General features: G+C 45.7%; 1 protein-coding gene across 1 annotated transcript in view; it reads right to left on the bottom strand.

Annotated features, from left to right (window-relative positions):
* LOC147707028 (adhesion G protein-coupled receptor F5-like) overlaps nucleotides 1-20,486 on the bottom strand; it is a 1,085,534-nt gene that overhangs the window by 381,485 nt on the left and 683,563 nt on the right. Inside the window, exon 12 of the mRNA XM_086926248.1 lies at nucleotides 9,575-9,772. Coding sequence (XP_086782374.1) covers nucleotides 9,575-9,772 — 198 coding nt within the window. The remainder of the gene's footprint in view (nucleotides 1-9,574; nucleotides 9,773-20,486) is intronic.

A 20,486-nucleotide genomic window follows, 5' to 3' on the forward strand; every position in this document is an offset into this window, starting at 1 on the left:
ATGATCTACAGCTCATATGCCTCAAACCAATGTATTCTCTGGATTACTGGTTGTTCACTGGATTCCCCATTGGTGTGTTGGGCCAAAACCTGGCTGAATAAGGAAATTAGGATTAACCACATTATTCTTAGGGATTGCATGGCGCTGGATAGTGTTCTAAAGATCCCGTGGCTGGCTTATATCAAGGGCGCCCTGGAAAGTCTTGGTAGGCCCAATCTTTTTAGCCACCCTAATACAATTTGCAAGGGGGACGTGAAATGGATTAAGGATAATTTCCTGAGGAGGGCAGCGTTAAAGCGGGAGAGTGAGGAGCTGACTAAACCCAGAGCCAGAGCAAACTTTCTCCTCTTGGCTACACCCTCGATTGAACCTTATCTAACAATTGTAAGCCGTCCATACCATCGACACCTTCTTGTTAGATTTAGGTTCAACATCATACAGTATTCACTGGGAGTCTTCCCTGTATGGGGGGTGCCAGATGAGTCAATTCCTTGTAGCTGCGATAACTTCTCAGAGCAGTCCCTTATACATTTTGTAATGTTTTGTGAGCACTTTAAGAAGAGTAGAAAATTATACTTGGTCCCTATCTTAAGGGAAGCAGGCTTTATGCAGGTGCGCCCAGCGTTACTTCATTTACAGTTACTAGGGAGTAACAAGATAATCTTCGGGGTTGCTAGCTTTCTGGTCGCAGCTATGCGCACAAAAACCAGGAAGCTATCCCCGAAGGACTTGGAAGGGCGCCCTCATTACACTGCAGACTTAGATAATATTTTTTACATTAACTATTCTTCCTATGACTTCACTGCGAATGTATTGCTTTTGTATTAACATCTAAACTATTGACCGGACCTACATATCACTTTGATTGATTTTTTAACTGTTTTAAACATATGAAATATACGATATGTAAAATAATTTTTTAACAATTGTTTTTATAAATTGCATTGTATTGTTGCTTTTATGATTTTAACTAATCGAATAAAGCTGGCTTTTGACTTTGACTTTTGACACTGGATTCACAGCATGAGATTATCGGCTTTTGCCAATACCGGCAGTGCATCTTGACGCTGGGGCAAGACGGCGCACTACTTATTTCTAGTTTTAAACACATGCTTCTGGGTTTAAGAACTGTCAAGTATGAGTGCCAAACGATCACCTTTGAGAATTTTTCAACCAACTAAGGGAGTTTAAAATTGAAAGGAGTGCATTCAATCATTTTTGCGCTATGTTACTTTTCATAGGTTGGAATTTTCTTGTCTTAGCCATTTATTGCTTGCAACCTGTCTCTGGATCACATAACTAGGTATAGTTGGTATTAGGTCATTGTGTATTCTCCTTGACAGCCTCACACAAAGCTTGGATGTGCCTGGATGGGCCATCACTGCCAGGATGGGACGGCGCGCTAGGTACAGCCCCACTAACACCTGAACAGGCTGTGTCCTGCATTCACACAAAGGATTGCATTCCCACATACCATATAGTTAGTCTGAAGCCTGCGCAGGGGAGATAGGAAATGTATACATTTCAAAGGGAATGCCCTAGCACCTTCTCCCACTTCAAAGCGGGCACCAGGTACAATTATTGGCCCTCAGACACCAAGTCTTCATACACTTCTGGACATGTGGAAGACTCAACCAGGAAGAAGGACTGCTGTGCTGCTTCGAAGACTGCCACTCTGCTGGACCGCTGCACTGAAGTGCTGTCTGCCCTGCTGTGCTGACCTGTTGCCCTTCTGCCTGGGTGAGAAGGACTGGACATCCAACCTGTACCCAGGCCCCCCAGAGTGACTCCAGAGTCTAGTCTCTTGTAACCAGCATCTGGACTCTGCGACTATGAGTTCTACCCTGCCTCTCCAGTCCTGGACAATTGGAAGGGGGCCTGAAGGTGTTCTGCTAGCCCGATCATGGGTCCACCAGAACTGACTCATCTCCTCTGCTGTATGGCGCAACCCCAAGAAGGCATGAAACATTGCCTCTGTTGTGGCCATTCTTCCAGTGCAAGGAATTCGCATTGACCTCCTAGCCTCCTCAGAACCACTGCTGGACAATGCATTCCCCGATACAGGCCCTCACATCGCAAGTCTCTTGTTGATGACAGCTTCAGTGATGAGGTAGGACTTTGCCTACAAGCCCTGCAGTCTCTTCGAAACTAGGTGGTGCACGATTCATCCTTGATGCAAGACTTCACATTGCAGGCTTCTCTCAATCAATCCTCAACAACAATGCAGCAGCTCACATCACTGCCCTGCAGTTCCCTGGAAGCAGCACTCTGCAATTCATCTACAACCTGGACCTTATATCACTTGGCTGTGTGACACATCCTCGACACAGGACCTTGCGATTCTCTGCAATGAGGATCTAAGGTCCTATTGTTCAGCGGGCATAACTTGGTTCCTGTAGTGGGTCTGTACATCATCACGATTAGCCTAAACTTATAACTTTGCCCTGGTCCGGCTGACCAGATATCCACAGTTGATGCTTTCTGCTTTTTTGTGCTATGTAGGAAGGTAGTATCTGACTGCATGGTTACCCCAACTTTTTTTCTGGTGTTTTTCTGGTTTTTGACTAGTCTGACTAGGATCCTGCTAATCAGGACCACAGTCTTGCTGCTTTCTCCCTAAAATTGTTAAGTATGTACTTGGCTATATGGAAATTAGCCTGACCCTGGCCCAGTGCATCATGGGAACAGGGCAGACCAAACTACCAAGCCAATTCTTATACTGGGAAGGAAACAAGCTACCGGGGACGGTGTTTCTGGCATTTCAGCCGTCTTCGGCCCGGCTTGCTTGAATCCTGATGGTGCAATGAGCAAGGGACTCACATCTGAGTATACCCTTCCACGCTTATGGTGGACAAAAATGATTCAGAAAAGAGGGTGGTGATGAACAGAGTGTCTGAATTAAGCAGACCACTCTTACCCAGTCCAAAGATCAGGGCTTGATCCATCACCGTTTTTTAGTTCACTGCACCATCCCAGCTCAGAACTTGGCTATATGCAAATTAGCCTGACCCTGGCCCAGTGCATCATGGGAACAGGGCAGACCAAACTACCAAGCCAATTCTCAGACTGATTTGCATATAGCCAGGTTCTGAGCTGGGATGGTGCAGTGAGATAAATAACGGTGATGGATCAAGCCCTGATCTTTGGACTGGGTAAGAGTGGGCTGCTTAATTCAGACACTCTGTTCATCACCACCCCCTTTTCTGAATCGTTAGTTTCTTTAAAAGCGCTTGGAATCCTCCAGTGGGATAAGGATGCAGGCTGTACCCTCCAATTAGTTCCATGAGGCCAGATACCTTCCTGCAGAGGGCCCACTGAACTGGTTTTGTTGCTGTAGAGAAGCTCCAAGTGGGAGAAACCTGTTTTTTCAGCCTACTAAAGTTGCCACTTGCCCAGATTGGCTCAGTTGTTTCATTCTGGTCCTACAGCAGATGGAAGACAGAATTGTTTTTCAGAGCATGTGGGAGAAGTCTAGTTAGGCACAGTCAAGGGTCTGAGTACCTCAGGGATATCCCCTAGTGGTTAGGAGTCATTCAAGCACAGGCAACCAGCAGGGTCCAGTCAGGCACAGTTGCAACTGGTCAGGTGGGCACTGCAGGACAAAAGGCCACTTGTAGCTTCTTTTGCCCTTGCAGCCACCCAAGGGGTCAGCTAACTGACCTTTGGAGTCTTCTGCTGTGTCCTGGTAGAAATTGGATTATTATTTGTGAGGAGGGCTGGAACACACTAAATTCAATATTAGAGTTTAAAGTGGTGGGATTGGTATCCCAATAGCCGGCTACAAAAAGTATAAGTTTAAATGTTTATTTAAAATCTGTGTTTTGGTACAAAACCAATGTCCTTACTTGGTATAGATGTATGTCAAATAAAGTTCATTTCCAAATAAAATCAGCAATATCCAACTGCGAATAGAGACCATACAGTTGACAGTTCTATGGTTCGATGTTTATGCACTTCAGGATTTCTTAAATAGTAAACACAGCTGACATGTGCTTCATTTGAAAGACTCTTTCGAGGCTGTAAAAGATATCAGTAATACAGCCCTCCAAGTCAAAATGGGCATTGCCAAAAGACAGTGAGAGGCAGTGTTCTATCCCCAAAAATTGTGTGACCAGAGAAAGTAAAAAAATGGGGGAATCATGTACTCAAATGAAGGTGATATTTACAATAAACACTCAGTGAATAAAAGGAGCAGCGTATCAGTGATCTGTTTTCATCAACCTGTGTATAGAGGGAGAAAAAGAGAATTAATGTGACATGGCTGCATATTATTTTCCAAGCAAACGTAATTGAAGAGATGTTTGAAATAGAGTGGCAATCTGAGAAAAGAAGATGGGGGAAACAATATGATATTGGTATAATAAGATGGCTGAAATATGAGAATAAAGAGTCAGTGCTTATTGTGCGTGGTATCGGACCATACTCTTGCTGCATTTGTAGGTAGAAAATGGTGCTCCCTGAGGTACCACCCAGATTCACATAGTTCCTCCACAACTTTTATATGCATTTTTCTGTACTGTCCCGTACTCGTTTGCATGTGTAGTCAATGCAAATATCTGCTGCCAACTGGAAAACTGGAAACAAGATTAGGTCCAGCCATTCAGGCCTCCACACAGGTCTCAAACAGTAGGTGCAGTCCTCTTTCTGTTCCACAGGCTCAGAGAGTGTTCCGTGGAGGGTGCCTTGGGAAGCCCAACTTATAGTTCGCACTAGCAATTTGGTGGGCGGGGGCAGATTGTTCCTCTCTAAGTAATGTGGTAAACGTTTTAACTGGCCACCCTACTCGTTATTCAACAGTTCCTGTTTGCCCAGCTGCAAGACACCCCACAGTTCACCTGTTTCCTAAAATCCAAGATGGGGAGACCCTTTCTGCCTTTTGCAGAACATTTGTACCCACTTTATGGTCAGTCAAAACTGGTTCTGGAAGCACTTCCCTTACCCTGGACTCAAGCTGGCTAGTATAGGCCTGAGGAACAAAGGCTTGACTTTTCCGAGGTTTCACTTTACATTTACTGCTGAAGAGGTAGCTTCTTTAAAGACGTTCATGAGCCCTATTATAACTGTTGTTTCTGCAAGAGGAAGAAAAGCACCTTTCTACACCAAGGATATGGCCTTTATTCTGGGAGGAGTTTGATAAATGGTAAAAATAGCGGTTTCATCTTTATGTAAGACCATTGGCTGAGATGGCTGAGAAATCTGGCATCCATGTTTTCCTATGCCGATGATTCTCATATTATTTTCTCCCTATCTTCACATAACACAACTACCTCCTCTACTTTAAAAACTGCCCTAAACAATACAGCATCATGGATGCAAAAGAATGTTCTGAAATTAAATGGAGAGAAAACGGAGGGTACTGGTGTTGGAAAATCAGAAAGACCTCTGGAACCAGCAACATTGGCCGTGCAAAATGGGTGATCTTCTATCCCCTCACCACAAGTCCTTAATTTAGGCATCATAATTGATGATGCACTTAGTATGCATCCCCAATCAGTCAAAGTCGCAGCAATCTGCTTCACCATCATTAAATGGCTGCGGAAAATTTGTTGGATGCTACCAGAAGCAACCAGAAAAACCGCAGTCAATTTATTTATTTTATTTTAATTTCTTATATCGCGCTGGACTCAATCCCATGAGGGTATCTCCACGCTTTGCCGGCCAAAGAGTTGCTGTAATCTTTTAAGGTGCATTAGGGGGTCTGAAATGCTTCCTGGAAGAGGAGTGTCTTCAGGGCCTTTCTGAAGGATAGATGGTTGGTGTTCATCCTCATTTCCATAGGAAGTTTGTTCGAAAGAACAGGACCAACTGATGAAAATGCTCGGTCTCCCTGTCTAGCTCTTTTTGTTGAAGGGGGTTTCAGGAGTGCTTGGTTGCTTGAACGGAGTGACCGGCTGGGTTGGTACAGTTCAAGGGATTGGGAGCGGTATTTAGGACTGTCTCCATATAAACATTTGTGGACCGTACAGCATATTTTGAAACTAATACGCTGCCGTATAGGGAGCCAGTGAAGCTCTACCAACAAAGGCGTGGAGGGAGTCCTGGCCAACACACCCAAGACTAGCCTAGCTGCCGTATTCTGGACTACCTGCAAACGACCTACTGCATCGGCGTTTGCTAGCGTCAGCAGGCCGTTGCAGTAGTCTAGGCGGCTAGTAACCAGAGCCTGCACGAGTGTCTTCCTATAGGTATCTGGGAGATATGGAAATACTCGTCTTAGGAGGCCAATGGTGTGAAAGCATAGTCCTGCAGTGTAATTGGTGTGCTCCTTTAGGGTCAGTTTTTGATCAATCTTAACCCCTAGATTTTTTACATGAGGCTTAGATGTAGGAACTGGGCCCAAGTCCAGCGGCCACCATTCAGGAGACCAAAGAAGACTTGCCCTGCCAAAAAGCATGACCTCGGTTTTTGCAACGTTACATTGGAGGCAATTTGTGGCCATCCAATGTGACACTGCCCTCATGCCCTCAGCGAAATTTTCCTTGACTTTAGGGCCAAGGGAGCTGAAAGGGTAGAGGAGCTGGGTGTCGTCAGCGTAAGAAACCGGTATGAACCCAATGCCTTAATTACATCAAAACAACAACCGAGATGCCAATACTGATAACAATTCAAAACAATTTATTGATTGGAGCAAGGATTGTCAAACAATGCAACCATAAGCTCATCAATATCTTTTATTTCAATATTACAAATTAATCTTTTGTTTTCATATATCAAAAAAGGAAATATACTAATACATACAATACACCAACATAATCTATCAAACTGTATGAAAATGTAATAACACATCATACTTCAATCTACTTACACACCACTTGCAATCAAACTCTCTCATTCAATCCACCCTTATTCAATCAATTTGATTTTTTGATATATGAAAACAAAAGATTAATTTGTATTATTGAAATAAAAGCTATTGATGAGCTTATGGCTGCATTGTTTGATGATCCTTACGCCAATCATGAAAGTGTTTTGAATTTTTATCAGTATTGGCATCTCGGTTATTGTTTTGGTTTAGAGGACTCAGTCTTACTGATTAGAGTCATGCCTGTTACTGTGATATAATTAATTACATCAAGGCTCGACTGCAGAAATGTGCTCTATGTGGGATCAAACAAATCGGTAATTCACAGATACAGATAGCACGAAATGCCGCAGTTAGACTTTTATGTGGAGTCCCTAGGACCATCCCCATCTTGACTTATCGACGCAAACTACATTGGCTGAAAATCGAGTGTCGAATAAAATTCAAGGCGCTTAACTATATGCACAAAATTAAATCCCGTAGTTCTCCCAGCTACCTGCTGGCCCTGGCCAAGCCATACCTTCCTTCTCGCAATCTTCGATCAGTCACCCAAGGAAGGTTTGTTGTCCCGAAATTCAAATTAGCCCGGATGGGCGGCAAATCCTTCTCACACCTAGGCCCCTCACTTTGGAATTCTCTTCCCACTGCTCTTCGTAATGATACAAACTATATCAATTTTCGCGAGTCGCTAAAATCCTGGCTGTTCGATAAATAGAATGCTTTCTGTCTATCACGCCTTGACCTGCTTCTGCACCGGGAAACCCTTTTTGGGTAGCTCTCGCGCATTTTAAATTAAAAAACTAAACTAAACTAAACTAAACTAATCATTCTTCTAGGTTGTCCCAAACCTGATAGCAGAATAATTAATATTTAAATGTATACTGTAGATTCCTCCTACGACAGCCAGGTCTTCCCACAGTAAAAATAGATCTTGGGGATTCCTCACTGCAGTGACTAGGTAATATAACATTTCTATATGTCTCACGTTTAAATACCATGCACCCTACCTGGTGAGGTACAAGAACTACATAGGGGTGACTTATTAATATTTAAATAGGTTTTCCATTGCCAAAAGGGTCATTTTTACAGGTCAGGCTTCAGGGTCAAACTGCAGCAATCAGGCAGTAGGCTTAAAGCCATATTATCCTTAGTCACATTAGGGGATGACACAATACATGCTGCAATACACAAATTAACTTTTCATTCTATGAGATGTATTTCTGCAATATATACTGTAGTATAGGAAAGTTGAACATGCCAATCATGGATTAGCTAAGCGATTACCGCAGTACCATGGGTAAACTATGTTGGGGACCATTCCGCCGTGCAGAGTTGGCTTACAGCCTGGCCTTATGGCTAACTAAAATACATTATGCCTCTAAATACTAATCAATCATATCTAAACTCACATTTTTAACATGCTGGTTTTATGCTTGCATTAAAATCACAATTATCATTTACAGCAGACTTCTCTTCAAGAGCTCTTTTTCCATCAAAATAGGGTTCAGGAGTGTTTCACTGTTGTCTTTAATACAAATGATAAGTAACTCTGTGGTGAGGTGGGGGTTGATAACTAGGAAGTTAACTAACTGTTGCTGGTGTTGGAAGTACGCTTTACTCTGGATGTCAGAATGTTGTACTGAAATTGATGAGGGAGGTATTTGAGAACTCATAGAAAATGTGACCTAATTTGTGCTTTATAGAGCTCTAACCATAAATTTCATGACAAAAAGCACTCTTCTAATTTTCTTCATTTCCAAAGGAAATGGGTTAGGCTGTACAGCTTCATGTGTGCAGCACTTTTGTTGTTATACATACAGAATGTTAGCACTCTAGTTGTAAACATATGTGTTACATTACTCTGGTGGTGGTAGCACCAGATCAGTTATAGTTAGCTCAGACTATTCAAGTGTTTGCTATAGTTCACAAGAAAACCTGCTACACATGCACTATTCCAGAAATTCTTTTAAAAATATTTTCCAATTCAAGACAATGTGGAGGAGTTTCTACATGGGAACATATTTCTACCCAGAAAGAAACTCTTTTCACTTCATTGCCTCAGTTCTGGATTGGGGCCTATAGCTAGAAAGAGTGTTACTTCTACCCGTGACTCAAGTAAATGCCTCAGTTTAAGCAATATAATTGGGCAGAAAACCCTTGAATCTGTAGGTGTTCCAAACCACCACAACAGGACACTTGATTACTATTTCGTCATGCACAAAATTACGTACCATTAAATGTAACTGCCTTTGCGAGTACATGTTTCCCTTTTTTAAACATCTTTCACTCCTAAAATCGAGCCATTTGTAGAAATACTTGTACCTCCATGTGCAAAAGAGTTTGGGAATCAGCTTTAATCAGTATTTAGGCCTGGGAAATACTGTTGCTCAATGATCTCCTTCGGTTATATTAGGGTATTTTAGACTAGGGAACTTCCAGTTTGTTGAATCTTCTGTTGACCCACCTGTTTGTATTTTAAATGGTTCATTTCCTCAGGCGACCCTCACTCACTGATTATATTGTGGAACAGCTTTTTGCTGCCTCTGTCTTACCTTAGGTTTATGGCTTGGTGAGGTACAAGATACTTTCAAACTTCTGGTACATTCCTCCTAGTATACCTCATATGCATAGTCAAAAGTTGTCCAAATTGAGAGCCAGATAAGTGACATCAGGGGTTGTGGCAAGTATTGTTGTTTATTACAAGCAAGGTTTTGAAGCTTAGTTTAGGGCCATATTGCAAGAAAAGGCAGAACATACTTAGTTTCTACTCACCTTCCCAAGACTGGCGCACATTTGGAATATAAAGAGTTGCATTGTTGTTTTTGTAGTATGCTTGAAGGTCAGGCGAACCTCCAGCCTTGCTCACCACTTGCCATGTCATGCTATCACTCGATGGGACATCACTACTACACTCAAGGTTCAAAGTATCAGATGCTGACATAGTTGTAGTGCCTGTTATTGTCACCGTTGCTGCAAAAAACGAAAAATATCTTCAATTATGCTTCAAATCAGCCCATATGATGTCATGGTTCAATAGATAATGTCAAACCTAATTAGGTATGATTCTCTTTGTGTGATACGTAAACAAGTGAAAGGTTGGTATTAACTCAAATAATGAAATATATTTAGAAATGGAAGGTAAAACAAGCATGCCACTAAACGTGACACCTACTCCAAAGTCGGACTCTAGATGCTGGTTTTCCCCATACATGCAGGTAAGCTTTAAGAACTCTTTTGTATCAGTGGTGTAGGACTTAACTGAGAATTAAGAGAAGGCTGGGGATTGTTCAGGTATGGGTGTTTGTCATCACAAACTCAACAGCACCATAATGGTTTTGCTAAATTCTGGGAAGTTTGGTATCAAACTTCTCAGTCCATTAAACCCATACTGAAAACCAAGATAGGATAAGAGGTGTGCCCACCTTTGCCAACCTCAACCCCCTAGTGAAGGAGGCGAGGCAAAGCACAACTCTCAGTCCCCGCCATCTTGAAGATGGGGGGACCCAGCCAACCAGAGAAAGGCTTATGCCCCCCTCCCACCGGAAGGTGCCATTATAGAGGGTGCACCCACCCCAAGGAAGGGACTCATTGGTCCCGACCTGTACCTACCTGAAACGCTCCTAAATTTTGTATTTAGGGTGAACCGCAAACCTTGCCTCGTCAGACAAGCAAGAAGAAGAAGGACTGAAGAGTCTGGCTGCAGGAGGAAGAAGATGAGGACACCAAGTGCCTTGGTCCCTGCCCAACTGGCCTGGCCCTCCCTCACCTGCTCCAGTGGAAACCCAGCATGTCCTGCAGCCAGCAGCCCCCCAGAGCCCAAAGGACCTGCCCTGCCTTCTCTGCAAAGAATGTGTCTCCTGTGAGCACCTGACTCGCGCAAGATCCAGACTCTGGCACTGGCCAATACCACAAGGAGGCCCCCCCAGCGAACCCCACCTGAGACAGGTGATTCCTGACCTGCCTCAAGCCTCTATCTGGAGGGTCGCCCCAATTGCAACTGGCGCTGGTAAGGAAACCCGACGCCTACAGACACAACTGCACCCGATGCCCCACGGCCTTAGGTGGCCCAACCAACGGTGTCCAGGCAGGATGTATGACGTTACAACGCATACTTTTACAACGCCTACCTTTACAACGCGGTTTTTACAACGCATGCCATTACAACGCATAATGCTTTTAGGCGCTGGATAGTGAATAGTTTAATTTACTATTCCAACTCCAGTCCCCGTGGATAGTAGGGAAGGTTATTGGATAGTAAATTAACCTATTCCCTATCCTAGAGCGCCCCCCAGCGCAATGCGTTGTAATAGTTTGCGTTGTAAAAGTTGCGTTGTAATGGTAGGTCGTTGTAAAAGTTGCGTTGTAACGGTTGTATACCGTCCAGGCATCCCCCTACATCCCAACTTACCTCTCCAACTCGTGGTGCCTCCATGAAGTCTCCTTGTCTGAGCCTGCAGTCTTTGTCCTGACCAGAGATCTCCTGTTAAAAACAACAGGGCACCCCACACCAAATCAGCACCCTGCACCCAGCCGCCCCTGTGCCACTGTGGGTGCACCTGTGTGCTAACTCTGATCCCTCCTTGCCTTGAGCTTAACCTTAGGGATCTTTGCTTGTCAACCCAGTGGCTTGCCCGAGAGCAGCCAGCAACCGATGGCCCCTAGCCCTATAGATTAACATTGGAGCTCAGCACTCTGCACCAGGCTGCCTTAGTGCTGCTGAGAGTGCTCTTAGAGTGCATCCTGAACCCTAGGGAACCCTTGTTCAAATCCCAGAAATTCAACCTTCAAGACGATTGCTTACCTGCAAACGGATAACCACATTTTTCTCCATAGGACTGCACTGACTATTTTCCTCTGAAAAAGTTTTAAGTGTTGAGTTGCGTTGATGGAAACCTAAGCAACTGTGTTCTAATGCAAAAGTGTTTTACTTACCTTTGTCTAGGAAATGTCCCAGTGAGATATCTAGGCATTGATTCAACACTGAGTAGTAAAGTAATTACAAAGTAATAACATGTATCAACTGTCTTTAAATGTTTTACAAACCTGTACCAAAGTCACTTTCATCCAGCTTGCATATTCTGATCAGCCTGTTTTGAAAAAGAACAAATGTAATTACCTATACAAAGTCCTGCTTTGATAAAATCTACCTAAAGAAATCTTTTTGATACAAACAATTGGTCTGAGTGTGTGAAATCATTTCTTGACTGAGTGTGTACAATAAATGTTTACCACTACCCTCTGATAAAGCCTTACTGGGGCCCGCAATACCACAAAGAGAGAGTTTGGTATTATCTACGTTTAACTCTGAAAGCCTTTGGGTATCCAATGGACTCTGAGTGTGAGGTTTTCTGTCACAGCGCCTACCCAGACTATAACTCCCATCACCCTTTGCAGTGGGAAGTATATGGGGGGAAGTGCCCAGATGACGGTACGCGTAATACTGAGTCCATCCTTTGTTTCATTGACTGGTTCCGGCTGTTCGGCGTCTGTGGGAGCGGCTGCTTCTGCCACGGTGTTCAGCGGTTTTGCGGAGACGTGGAGGTGAAGAGGTACTGTTAGGGGGTTTTACGTTGGGAGCCGTAGCTCGCGTTAATTCCCCTCCACATTAGTGTTGTTCATAGCGCTCTAGCATCGGCTGATGCGAGTCTGATTTGTCCTGGAGTTTTGCTCTGTTTGTAGAGCACTGTGGCCGGTGTTGATTGCCGCAGTGGATGTAAATCGTCCTTGGAATTGTCGGGGACTAAACAAACGGATTAACAGCGGGGCGTGGTGGTGTTCCACACCTCGCCGTGTGTTATGAATCCGTGTGTCTTGGAATAACAAGTCTGGGGTGGTGAGGTGGTCACAACTTCCCATCGCCGGATAATTAGTGTGTGTTTTGGATCGTCGGTTATTTGCGGAGCATAGGGGTGACTTTAACTTCATGCTGCCGTTTTTCTACGTTGCTTTTTGATTGGCTAGGCAGAGGAGCATTGGGGTGGACGCAACCTCATGCTACCTTTTCCTATGAGAAAAGTACTGTTTACCATCTGCAGTGTTGTAGTGGTATTACCTTTCAGAGTGCTACGAGAGATACATCTCCAACTCCTAAGGGTTTTATAAACTGGGGACAAAGACTGTTAAAGATTCCTAATAGGATCCTACAATAAGGGGACAGATTAGATGTTCATTTCCTCATAATAGGGTGTGTGAGAACAAGTATACTACATACCTATATTGTGTATAAGGCTGACATGAAATATTATAACGTGTCGTTTTCTTTGTAGGAGTATGAACTGGGAATTACGTTAGTGCTGGAAGACTGATTACAGCTTGACAAGGTAGAAGGTGTCCTAGTGAGAATTAATGAGTGTAGTATTGTATGTTGCCTAGTACTTATCCTTTTCCTGTGTTTTGTCATTTCAGAACGCTTGTCCCTGCTGTCCCCTTCCCGTCCCCGGTCTTTCTTGTCCTTCATTTCTCCCTCACCTGCTGGTTCGGACACCCTGTGATTTACATATCAGGGTGTTGGTAACAGGTGGAGGTGGAGCCAGTTACTCACCAGCCGGATCCTGCAAGGCGGGCCTTGGCACTGAGTACCCTGTACCTTACTTTGGTATAGTATATTCAGTGCCAGCTTCCTACATATACGCCCCAGGCATTAACAGGTTATATTTTTTGATTTTTTTGTAATTAACAAAAAAAACGTATGTTATGTTGATCCCATGCTCTCACTTTTTGTATTTGAGACAAAATCTATGTATAAATGGATGACTATCTCAGAAAGAGTCGATTATGCATTTCAGGAAAAAGTGGAGATGGCGTATGACTGCCTATATAATGAAAGCCTTCTCCTTCTACTTAATATTCTCTCATTAGTCACTATAATAATACAAGAGGAATAGTAATTAATACAGATTCTGAAAACTAGCCAGCCCATTACAAGGATTACTCAACATTATATATTACTCAACAGAATATTTAACAGCAGCAATGCTTGCAGCTGTTTTAATACTACCTGCTTGGGCACAACCAAATAGCATTTTTCCCAAGCATGGTCAAACTATGATTCTTATGAGGTCTAAATGTATAGGAAATTCATAAGGGTCAGGTTTGAAATATTTTAGCTGAAAGTTACTTTTTAAGTTGGTTAAAAAGAAAGGTTTTATTCAAAAGAGTGTTGAGTGCAACCATTAACATCTCCTTTCATATCAGCGTGCCAGCGGGCGTGCCTAAGGCAAGCCCGTCTGCCCCCGTCCACGCCTGGACCGCGCCCAGCACCAGAACCCCTGGTCCCCGCGAACGCCACGATGCCCGTCTCCGCTACAGCTCCAGCACCCTCCACGCACTAAACGCCAGATGATCACGCACCTGCTACCTGGCCGCCCGAAGCGCAACCAAGGACCCTGCTCCTGCCGGAACTGTAGCCTCACCAGCATCTGGCTCAGCAACCCTCCTACCAAAGAACTCAACTACCTCAGAGGCATCCTCCTCAATACCCGCTCCACACGCAAACACGCCGTTGAACTCTGGGACTTACTCGACTCCAACACCCCAGACGTCACCTTCCTGACGGAGACCTGGCTGAACCCCTCCTCGGCACTCGACATCGCCATAACCATCCCGGAAGGATATAAAATCACCCGCAAGTACAGCACCAATGGAGTACGAGGAGGAATCTCCATCGTCCACACCGACATCGACAAACACCAACGACACCCTCAGCACTGCTGAACACCTGTACTTCCAGATTTGCACCGATCCCAACATCAACCTCAGAGGAACCTTCAACTACAGACCCCCCCGAACCCCGACCATAGTTCAGTGACTCCATCACCCACTTCATCAGTACACACGCCCTCGCCTCCACGGACTACATCCTCCTCGTGGACCTGAACTTCCACCTCAAGAACAACAATGACACCATCTCCACCACGCTGATTCACAACCTCACCAACTTCAGACTCAGAAAACTCGTCACAACACCCACCCACTCCGCCGGCCACACACTTGACCCCATCTTCTCCACAAGCCCCCACGTCACCTTCAACCACACCACCGAGCTCCACTGGACCGATCACCGTTGCTTCCACTTCACCTTCCGGAAACCCACCGCGCACCACCGCACCCAACAGATGCTGCACCAATGCTGGAGCAAAGCCCCTGAAAACCAGCTATCCACCTCCCTCGCCCGGAGCCCACCCGCTGACCCGACCGACCCAGACGCCACCGCTCACAATCTCAGACATTGGATCAACAACTGCCCCAACACCCTCGCCCCGCTCAAGAAGCCCTCCAACAGCCACATCAGCAAGAAAGCCAGCTGGTTCACCGAAGACCTCCAGGCCTCCAAGCAAACCTGCCGAAAGCTGGAAAAGAACTGGATCCGTGAACGAACACCGGAAAGCTACACAGCCCACAAGAACGCCACCTGCAGACACCACCACCTCATCCGATCCGCCAAAAGGGCCTCCTTCAAAGACCGCCTAGACAACAACGCACACAACAGCAAAGAGCTCTTCAACATCGTGAAGAACATCCCACCTTTGCAAGACCTATGCGACTCGCTGTCCACCTTCTTGCACCGCAAGATCACAGACATCCACAACAGCTTCAACACAGCGACCGCCCCAGCAACCAATAAGACCCCTACTCCCACGACCACCATCCGCACCAACCACCTGCTCTCCTGGACCAACATCAATGACATCATCAAGATCATGAACACTGTCCACTCCGGAAACCCGTCAGACCCCTGCCCACACCACATTTTCAACAAAGCCAGCACCACCATCGCACCCCATCTCTAGAAAGCCATCAACATCTCCCTCGAGGCAGCAAACTTCCAGGAGAGCTGGAAGCACGCAGAAATCAAAGCCTTACTCAAGAAACCCATGGCAGACCCCAAGGACCTCAAAAATGTCCGACCCATTACCCTGCTTCCATTCCCGGCGAAGGTCACTGTGAATGCCGTCAACAAACAACTGACCAGCTTCCTCAAGGAGAACAGCATCCTAGACCCTTCCCAGTCCGGGTTCCGCAGCAACCACAGCACCGAAACTGCCCTCATAGCCGCCACCGATGACATCAGGACCCTGCTAGGCAATGGAGAAACCGGGGCCCTCATCCTCCTGACCTGTCAGCCGCCTTCGACACTGTCTGCCACTGCACACTACAAACACCCCTCTACAATGCTGGAATCCAAGAGAAGGCCCTGGACAAGACCACCTCCTTCCTCACCGGTAAAACACAGAGCGTCCGCCTTCACCCCTTCTGCTCTGAAGCCACTGAGATCCTCTGGGGCACGCATCCCTCAGCCCAACGCTGTTCAACATATACATGGCACTGCTCGCCCAAGTCACCTGACTGCACGACCTCAACATCATCTCCTGCGCCGACGACACCCAGCTGATCCTCTCCCTCACCAAAGACCCCCACACTGCCAAACCAACCTCCACAAAGGAATGAAGGCCGTCACCGACTGGATGTGGAATAGCCGACTGAAGCTGAACTCAGAGAAGACAGAGGTCCTCATCCTCGTATCCACACCCTCAGTCTGGGACGACTCCTGGCGGCCAACCGCACTAGGAACAGCCCCAACACCCACCGACCACTCATGCAAGCTAGGGGTCATCCACCCTCTCCATGACGAAGCAGATCAACGCCATCTCTTCCTCCTGCTTCAACACCCTCTGCATGCTCTGCAGGATCTACAAGTGGATCCCCATCCAGATGAGAAGGACGGTCACCCAGGCCCTCATCAGCAGCAGACTACAGAAACGCACTCTACGCAGGAGCCCAGGACAAACTACTGAAGCGGCTCCAATGCATCCAGAACGCCTCCGCATGCCTGATCCTCGACATCCCTCGCCGCAGCCACATCACACCCCACCTGAGAGACCTGCACTGGCTCCCTGTCAACAAGAGGATAACCTTCAAGTTCCTCACCCACGCACACAAGGCACTCCAGAACACCGGACCAGCATACCTCAACAGCCGACTCAGCTTCTACACCCCCACCGCCAGCTCCGCTCCGCAGACTGCGCCCTCGCCACTGTCTCCCGCATCCGAAGAGTTACCGCCGGCGGCACATCATTCTCCCACCTCACTGCCAAGACATGGAACACCCTCCCTATCCACCAACGGCAGACCCAATACCTTCTGACCTTTAGAAGACTTCTCAAGACCTGGCTCTTCGAACAGTAGCATCATTCCCCCCCCCCCACCCCCCCCCCCTTAGCGCCTTGAGACCTTCATGGGTATGTAGTGCGCTCTACAAATGCTCTGATTGCTTGATTGATTGTTGAACAAATAATCATTCATAAACACGTTATGGCAACTAAAGAGCCTCACATAAAGGTTCCTTGAAGTACCGATAAATGCAACAAAAACCCTGTCTCTTGGGCAAAACATATATATATGTATATATATATGTATATTTCTCTTTCAGCATGAAATATTTCCATCTATTTTCTCTGCTGCACCAGGATCCTCTTTATTACTAATTCCTATGTGTTAGTGTGTACTGTTTAATGCCCTTTCTAAAATAAAAATACCTTTTTCAATTGACAGTCAAAAAAGAACCATATACATGTCTGAAAAATAATTATTCAGTACATCTATAGCGGTGAAAAAGTGTGAAGGACAAAATGACCACTCACGGGCGCACCACCATCGGGGTAACTGGTAGGTACTCAACAGCTTGAGCCCCTTTTCTCATCATAGGCAGTCATTTATTGTCTCAGAAAAGAAAAAATTGGCAGAAAGGAAAGGTGTCCAAACAAGGAAAGAATGTGTGTAAAGTGCAGTAGAGTGATAAGCAATCCCACTCTACTAGTGACAAAGAGTGATTAAAATCGACAGACACACCTCTCTCAAAACGTTATTCTTAATTATTAGATGTGATCTGTTGAATTAAAAAGGGGTGGTAGCTATCGCCGCATACCAATACCCACTGGCAACATGTTTCTCTGCCAAAAAAATTCCGGCAAGTTCTTCAGGGCTAGACACTCTGCAACAGCACCAATGTTGGACACATTTGTTTTGAATAACCTCTATCAGCTCATGGTTCTCATACCAGCTAAAGAGGGTGGTTTATTCTTGGCAAACTTCTCATCTGAATCCTCTTCCTTATTACTATTTTGTTGTTTTATCAATCCTCAGTCAGCTCGTGTGGTTCATACCTGCTGGAGAGGAAAATATTTTGGTTGTGAACTCCTCGTGTGAGTCTTCTTCTTAATGGACCATTTGATTGTATTATCAATCGTCCGGAGCTACACAGAGCTCCTCATCTCCTCCTGTCTCAGATGAACCACACGGAAACACCCCTACAGTGTCTAAGTCCATTCTTAGACATTTTAAGTGTAGTGCTGCCATTAAGAGTATATTGTGCTGGGAGTTTGTCATTACAAACTCTACAGCACCATAATGGCTACAATGAAAACTGAAAAGTTTGGTATCAAACTTCCCAGCACATTAAACCCACAGTGATGTAAAATGCACACAGATGGCATCTTGGAGACGCCCCCTGAAAACTAACTGACCACTAGTGTCTGAACTGCTTTCAGCTGCCCCCACCAGATATGTTTCTGGAACCCTGGGTCAAGGGTCTGCTGCTCTCTGGGATGGGCAGGGTTCACGAAGAGGAAGCTTCAAAAGCTTGCCACCTTTGTGAGCTTCCCCAGGCCACAGGTTCTACCACCTTGGGGGGGAGAACCGGTGGGAAAAATAAGTGAGGAAGAGAGGTGTGCCCAACTCTGCCAACTCCGCTCTCGGGTGGGGGAGGCGAGGTGAAACACAACTCTCAGTCCACGCCATCTTGAAGATGGGGGTACTCAGCCAACCAGGGAGAGGCTCATGCCCCCCTCCCACTGGCGGGTGGCATGATAGGAGGTGTACCCACCCCAGGGAGGGGACCCATTGGTCCCTGCCCTTCACCTACCTGTATCACCCCTAAATCTAGTATTCAGGGGCACCCCTGAACCTTGCTTTGTCAGATCCAAACAAGAAACCAGAGCTAAGCAGCAGCTGTCAAGAGGAAGACACCCACTGACTTGACACCAGCCCTACCGGCCTGTCTCCCCCTCTAACCTGCAAAATCCTGGTGTGTACTGCAGCCAGCAGTCTCAAAACTCCAGGAGGACCAGCCTGCCCTCATTCCAAAGACTGCTTCTCCCGTGAACACTGGATTTGTTCAACTGCAACCTCTGGCCGGACACCGCAAATTCGCCCCACCCTGCACCAGCCATCCACTGCCTGAGCTCGATTGGGCAAACACCATGAGGAGGTACCCCCCAGCGATTCTGAACCGAGATCGGGTGACCCCTGACATGCCTCATGCCTCCAGCCGACACCTACAGTCTGAATCCAGAGGGTCCCCCTAACCGCGACCAGGAGCTGGTAAGAAGATATGACCCCAAAAGGCATCCCTGCACCTGACGCCCCACACCCTTGTGTGGCAAAATCAACAGTGCCTAACCAACCCCTAACTTCCCAACTTACCCATCGAAGTGGTGGTCGCAGTCAAAAGTTCTTCGTCTCCCTGCCTGCAGTGCTTTTGCAAACCGGAAGTTCTACATTGGAAACAACAGGGCAGCCAACGTCAAAACAGCTCCCTGCACCTGGCCGCCCTAGTGCCGCTGGTGCTAATTTGTTTCCCCATTTGCCCTGAGCTAAAGTTCAGGAGCTTTGCTCACACAACACAGTGGCCTGCTTGCCAGCAGCCACCAACCGGAGGTCCCCTATACCCCATTGGATAACATTGGGCGTCACCACTCTGCACCCAGCCACCCTAGTGCTGCTGGGGGTGTAACAAGAGTGCATCACTGACCCTGGGGGACCCCTGAGTCTACCCCCAGAACCTTAACTCACACTACCAAACACTTACCTAAAAAACGATAAGCATATTTTCCTCCATAGGATGAAACTGACTGTTTTTCCTGAAAGTGTGGAGTTTTGAAACCTAAAGAAATTCTTTACAATTGTACGATTTAACAAAAACGCTTATATTCACCTGTTTACTGGAAATTTCCCAGTGCTGCATCCAGGCATACAGCACTGAGTAACAAAAGAAATCCAAAAGTAACTTACCTGCTATTTTACTGAAAATCCCATTGAAGTCTATGTACTGTATTTACAAGTGATTGCATTTCTCTAAAACAATAATGTAAGTCAAATCAAAGTGCATTTACAATTGCAATACAACTGCATAACATTCAGCATTTATTACTGTAAAGAATGTATTGCTTATCTGTGCCAGGCTTGCTTAGTTCTAGAAACAAAATACCTAAAAGAATATTTTTATTCAAAAACAATTGGTCTGAAGTTCAGTCTTTGAGTGTGTGGATTCATTTGCTGATGCAGTGTGTACAACAAATGCTTAACACTTTCCTCTGATACTGCCTTACTGCTCGACCATACTACCACAAAAAGAGAGTAAGGTTCTATCTAATTTTACCTCTGCCTACCTTTGGGGTTCCACTGGACTTTGTGCACATTATACCTCACGTTGGTATAGTATATACAGAGCCAGCTTCCTACATTGGTGGATCATCTGTAGGATACAAACTTTGCATTTGTGGGACTACTTGCTTACCACCTGATCACTCGTCAGAACTCTTAAATTGTCTTTAGAATTCTGATTTATCAAAATGGCATTTTTTGCTAAATTACTAAAAGTCTTGTTAGGGCCTTGGTAAGTCCCTTT

The sequence above is a fragment of the Lissotriton vulgaris genome, chromosome 6 (genome assembly GCF_964263255.1).
Source record: "Lissotriton vulgaris chromosome 6, aLisVul1.2, whole genome shotgun sequence".
Lineage (NCBI taxonomy): Eukaryota > Metazoa > Chordata > Amphibia > Caudata > Salamandridae > Lissotriton > Lissotriton vulgaris.